The sequence below is a fragment of the Magallana gigas genome, chromosome 6 (genome assembly GCF_963853765.1).
Source record: "Magallana gigas chromosome 6, xbMagGiga1.1, whole genome shotgun sequence".
Classification (NCBI taxonomy): Eukaryota; Metazoa; Mollusca; class Bivalvia; order Ostreida; family Ostreidae; genus Magallana; species Magallana gigas.
In genome coordinates this window covers 494,088-500,132 of record NC_088858.1, presented here as the reverse complement: position 1 = coordinate 500,132, position 6,045 = coordinate 494,088, and the positions used below count along the sequence as shown (strand labels likewise).

Below are 6,045 nucleotides of genomic sequence, written 5' to 3'. Positions count from 1 at the left end.
TATGAAATGAAGCAGAACGCTTGTGTAAACTGTTTATGAGCAATGAAAATAAATAATGTTTTATGAAAGTTATTAGTCTTATTACTCAATTATTATTACTCAAACTGTCCATTGTGTCCTATAGTACCAAGCTATAAAACATTTTGGACCGTCTAAGATCTGACAAAATAATTTTGATAATTAATACAAAATAAATAAAAATCGTTTATTACTTCTGAAAATATTGCAACATCTAATTAAAACTATTTTTCCAATCCAGTCTGAGCAAATTGAAATGATATTAATTTTATTAAACCGTTGGACTTGATTTTTTAACTGCATTAAAGGGAGGTGGGAAATTGAAGTAATATGCACTATTTTCCTTTACTCTGAAAGTAAGTGGTTTTTCTAAATGGAATTAAGCTTTTTGGAATTTTGTTTACAAGCATGTTTATTTCTACAAAAATATTAAATTTTTCCTTACTTTCACAGTTCATTTCCTTATATTCTATTTTTTGCATTTTTGGATAAAGACTTTTACAGTGTAAAATGATATTTTATTTCTTTCGAAATGGAGTTTTTTTCCTCACATACGTAAGTGTGTTTAAGTTAATACCCGAGTTTGTTTTAAAATATAGGCAACATGAAAATCTGTTCCTATTTGATGATTTGTAAATAATATAAATGAGAAACAAAATAATAATTTTACATAATTAATATATATGACAGAATTGTGGGAATGCAGCACATATCAGAGGTAGTCTTCGTGGTGATGTGTCAGAGGGTGGGGACCTCAGAGGAGATAGTCTTTAGGAGAGAGGCAATGGATATCAAAGAGGTGGTGGACAGACGAGTCACGGCCAAAGATGGACTCGTTCACATGTTGAGTGGAAGTATGAGAGAAGGATTCCGACTGGAAGGATCAGATGTGGACATGATGTACTGGCAAAACAACCACCGAGTGATCATGGACATGTCTCAGTCTGAGTTTTACAACAAAGCCAATACAACCTTGATTCTCTCTGACAGTTCTGAGAGTCCACCGGGATTCACTCTACTTCAGTTACTGACACCAACAACAGACAGCGATGTCCAGTCAGCATGTGTCATAATGAATGACAAGGTATATATATCTAGTTCTATATACAGACAGTTAACTTGTTCAATAATAAGTCCTGATTCTACTGAACATGGACCCTGTGGTAATAGTATTAGAGGAAGTATAGAATATGACTATGCCTGGTGTTTTGTTTGTGACTCTTGGCCTCTGGCTGCCTCCTCATGGATAAATAGATGTCATTCATGGCCTGATCCTGAGGTGATTAATGACATTGTCAGAAATGGATGTCATTTTGTAGCAATAGGAAATCAATTTGGACCCCATGAAAATGAAGAATGGAGAATTTCCTTTTCTCAGGCAGAATATAAACTTGTTTACTCAATGAACCACTGTCAGTTTTTGACTTATGGATTGTTAAAACTGTTCTTAAAGGAAGTGATTAATCAACAGTCAGACGAGACCAGTAAACTCCTGTGTTCCTACCACATGAAGACAGCCATTTTCTGGGCAATTCAACAAAACATACAACCTCACTGGTGTGCACAAAATTTCTTGGCCGGTTTCTGGGTCTGCTTTAAACTCCTCCTTAAATGGGTGTATGAGGGGATCTGTCCTAACTTTTTCATCCCGCAAAACAACATGTTTCTGACAAAAGTCCATGGTTCAGCACAAAACAGATTGTTCATAGAGTTATATCAATTGTACAACAAAGGTATGACCTGTCTGTTAGAGAGTTACTCCATCGGGCCCTGGATCATTTACATCCTTTACAATCATAGAAGTATTTCTTTTATTGATACAGATGAGAGTACATATATTTCTGATTCTCAATATGATGCAGAGCGGGTCATAGAGTCCATGCCTTATTTTAACACAAACATTCTTCCAAGAGACTTGTGTCAAATTACCAAGGTCATAAACACCATAGAACAGTTAATAGAGTCACCCCTGTCACATTATCAAGTTGTAGTGTTACAGAAACTTACTTCCTACATCCTTTATTCTACTGCTTTTCTATTACAAAACATGTACACTTACTCAAGTGTCAACAAACAGATGTATATCGCAGACAAGCAGTCCTATCATATGTTGAAATTAGCAGCCAAGTTTGGGTATGTTTCTGACACGTTGTACATTGCAATGTATTATTACAAGACACTCAGATACAGGGAAGCTTTATCTGTTATAGAGATGACAAAGGTCAAGTTAGCACAGCCATATCTGATGTATGATGGACATGTAGACAGAGAGAGGTATACTGAAGCTGTAGGGGGACTGTCCTGGTCTAGAAAGTTGAGACAGGCTGTAGCAGAGGATATCGTACTTACAAACAGAATCTGTTTTATCAGTGAACTAATACCAGAACAACAGTCTGCTATTCAAAACAAAATGCCTATATTAGCCATCCCAGTGTTTGTAATGTTGCATTTCCTTGAGTTCTTGTGTTACAGACACATTGATACAACAGTATCACACGCAGCTCTATATATGCTACAAGACCTAGTCCACCATGAAACGAGTCCGTATGTACGTGATGTATGCAAAGACATCTCTTGGGAGATCCTGGGGATCTGTCAACAAATCACAGGGAATCCCCAGGCTGCTCTATACTCATACCAACAGTCACTGATCACACAGCACCCACGACAAATAGAAACTGCTACACAGAGGAGAATACACGAAATAGTTCTGTCAACGTCACACCAATAAACATTGGAATACCGTAGTGTGGAATACAAAGGTGGATTAAGATAGAATTTGCTTTTTTTCTCAAATCAGTATGGTTTAAACTTATTCAAATAAATAAGTTGATCGTCGACAGATTTTCAATTAGTAGTTGACACTGTAATCAATTGTGTAACGTAACTGTTGGACCAAAAACTTTTCTCAGAAATATGAATTTTTTTTATAAATGTATTTTAGAAGAAATATTGCTTCACAGCTAATTGCTATCTTTTGATTTTTATATTAACAAAACGTCAATGTTGAAGTTAATTTAACGGTTTCGTTTTTATTTCAAAATTTCTAAAAATCGAGTGGTTTTTTTTGGGGGGGGGGGTGTCACTGCTAGGGGCGCATAAAAGAATGTAGCAACGCTGTCACCCTGTTCCAGCTTTAACAACTTATTTTGCTAATCAAAGATTTAATTATTGTTATAAACTGAAATTATTCGTTATTTCATTTATTAATATCCCTTTTTTTTGCCTTCCGGTCATTCGTATATAAACCCTGTGGGGTTATGCAAGTAATAACCATAAGGAGAACCCCTCGTTTACACCTTATATATAGTAACGGGAAAGAGTGTGTGAAAATATCTTAACAGACGGATGTGGACTTCCGCCCGTCTAGGGCTACCAGGGGCCTGACTTTAGGAAAAAAACAGGTATTTTGTTACCCATTCTTTTTATGCAAGCTTGAAGTACAGTGTTTGGTTAGATTTCGAGAGGTGGTATGTTTTATTGTATCATTTTCCCAAGGGTTTATTGCCCTGTAATTGCTGTTAAATTGTCCGTCTCCACAGCCCGTCAATAGCTGTCGGAGTAGAGGAGTTCTCGGCTGCTGAATTGTTATCGACTTCAGTATTCTTACCATTTTCTGGGGATATTTTTATAGCAGTGAGTGAGGTAACTATGGCGGCCATTTTGACACATCTCTGAAATTTCAAAACCATTCTTACCTGACCGTGATCCTCGACGTTGAACAAGTCTATTATCATCAATAGAGATATATTATATAACTTAACATTGTGAAAGTTTGCTATTTATAATCATACCATTTGATTTGTTTCATCCTGCACATTGAAAGAAATTTCCAATCGGCGTGAACCAGGCAGAAAGTCATTCACATCACCGAAAGAAAACCTTATTCATTTGATGCACCTGTGCAATATGTAATAATTGTACTGTCACAACTTTGTTCTCGCTGTTGTTGAATATACATGAACCTAACTGTACTAAAAAACCACGTGCTCACCATTACATTATAATGATGTCGATGTTAAAATATTAAGATTTTCATTGTTATTGTGTAATTTGCGTTTCTTAAAATGTATTTAACTAAATATTGTATAATATTGAAAATGTCTTTCCAAAAGCGCTATATTTTAGGCCATATCGTATATTAAGCGTGCTGTACCTCTTTTTTGTTGTTGAAAATTAAAGGTTATGAATAATAAATGTTCTATTGTTGAAAATTAAAGGTTATGAATAATAAATGTTCTATTGTTGAAAATTGAAGGATATGAATTAAAGATTTACCCATGAATGTAATTGTATACGGCGCCATATCCACTAATTACTAGGACTATCAAAATCATCTGGTCAACCACCAAACATTTTTTAATATAGATAATTCTTGATATGTGAATAATGTAGGATAACTATTGATATCATCAAATCTTGTCATTTTGTCAATGAATTATGATCGTCACATTTCTTAGAAAAATTTTACAAGTGGATTATGAAAGGGAGTAAGTACAGAAAACTCTTGCACATGTGCAGCTGGTAGAATTATTGTGCTCCTCCGAGAAGAGTACCGATTTATGTCGCAATGTACCATCCTACTCAATTTTGGAATTCAAAAGAAAAAGAAAAACTTTGGACCATTGCACGTAATTGGTTGAGTATTAAGAGAATGATCGTATATAACATAAAACTTCACAATAAAAATGCAGGCAATCACATCGAAAGCTCGCTTTGACATCAAACAAATTTGGCCCTCATGTTTTCATTTATTTCGAACATCAGCAATTTGTTGTTTCTTCATACTCAACTACGTTGATTTTTTAGAAAGGAAGAAAAGAATAGAACAGAAATGCATTATAACTCTGAATAAGCTCGTAGTCACAACATGGAGCATAATATACCCTTTCAAACCAAGTTGCGTTCCCAAAGTGTGTTCACGACGGTGTTAAATCTCTACAATCGCCGTAGGATTGCAGAAAAAATTAAGAAAAAATATACAATTTTATTTGAATTTTTTTACAACTGAAGATGTCAAGGCGTCCTTAGTAAGTACAGAAAACTCTTGCACATGTGCAGCTGGTAGAATTATTGTGCTCCTCCGAGAAAAATACCGATTAATGTCACAATGTACCATCCTAATCAATTTTGGAATTCAAAAAGAAAAATTTTGGACCATTGCACGTATTTGGTTGATTATCAAGAGGGGGATCGTATATTACATAAAACTTCACAATAAAAATGCAGGCAATCACATCGAAAGCTCGCTTTGACATCAGACAAATTTGACCCTCCTGTTTTCATTTATTTCAAACATCAACAATATATTATTTTTTAACATTCAACTACGTTCATTTTTTAGAGAGGAATAAAAGAACAGAACAAACATGCATTATAACTCTGTATAAGCTCGTAGAAACAACAAGGAACATTATATACCCTGTCAAACAAAGTTGCATTCCCAAAGTTTGTTCACGCGTTGTAAAATTTCTGTAATCGCCGTAAGATTGCAAAAAAACATTATTAAGAAAAAATGTACAATTTTATTTGAATTTTCTTACAACTGAAGATGTCAATGCGTCCTGACAGCGACTGATACGTTCTATGAGACTCCCGCGGTGTGTCACTGCGTTTCCAGCAGAGTTCTACTTGGCGATTGACTGCGCTCTCGCTGAGTATCGGCCAAGCGCTAATGATGTGCCAAGAGTTTTTGCCTGGCGTTCACGGCGTGCTTTGCTCGCTGAATGCCTGCACAAGACGTTCTTTACTGATTGGTATTTAAGGAGGTCGATTTGGATTTTTTTGCGGAAAAACTACAATAGCATAACTCTTTATTTTTTAACCATATGTAATTTATACCAACTCTAGTTTATTTGCGAAGGTTCATGAAAATCGACCGTCTGGTTCTTTTTAGGGACCATCTCAAAATAGAGGTACATTTACTATAGGAATATACATGTATAGGAAACTGTCATTTTCCGCACATCAAAGCAGTTTAAAAAAATACTACGATAGCTTTTTTCTCAAATTGTTATATATGATTAG

General features: G+C 35.1%; 1 protein-coding gene across 2 annotated transcripts; it reads left to right on the top strand.

The window, feature by feature from the left end:
* Positions 1–512: 512 nt before the first annotated feature.
* On the top strand, positions 513–4,228 carry LOC136276579 (uncharacterized). Of its 2 annotated transcripts, XR_010715093.1 has the most exons (3): positions 513–573; positions 709–3,422; positions 3,845–4,228. XR_010715093.1 is itself a non-coding variant. In XM_066088944.1 (2 exons), exons 1-2 carry the CDS (start codon positions 551–553, stop codon positions 2,747–2,749), a joined length of 2,064 nt encoding a protein of 687 aa, XP_065945016.1. In that variant the 5' UTR covers positions 513–550; the 3' UTR covers positions 2,750–4,228. The 2 variants fall into 2 exon arrangements, 1 of the variants encoding a protein (XP_065945016.1); XM_066088944.1 differs by having other exon boundaries at positions 709–4,228.
* Positions 4,229–6,045: the final 1,817 nt, after the last annotated feature.

Coding starts and splice junctions, on each gene's coding strand:
- LOC136276579 (XM_066088944.1), top strand. CDS start 551: ATGGAGTTTTTTTCCTCACATAC. Junction 574..708: donor GAGTTTTTTTCCTCACATAC/GTAAGTGTGTTT, acceptor TATATATGACAG/AATTGTGGGAATGCAGCACA.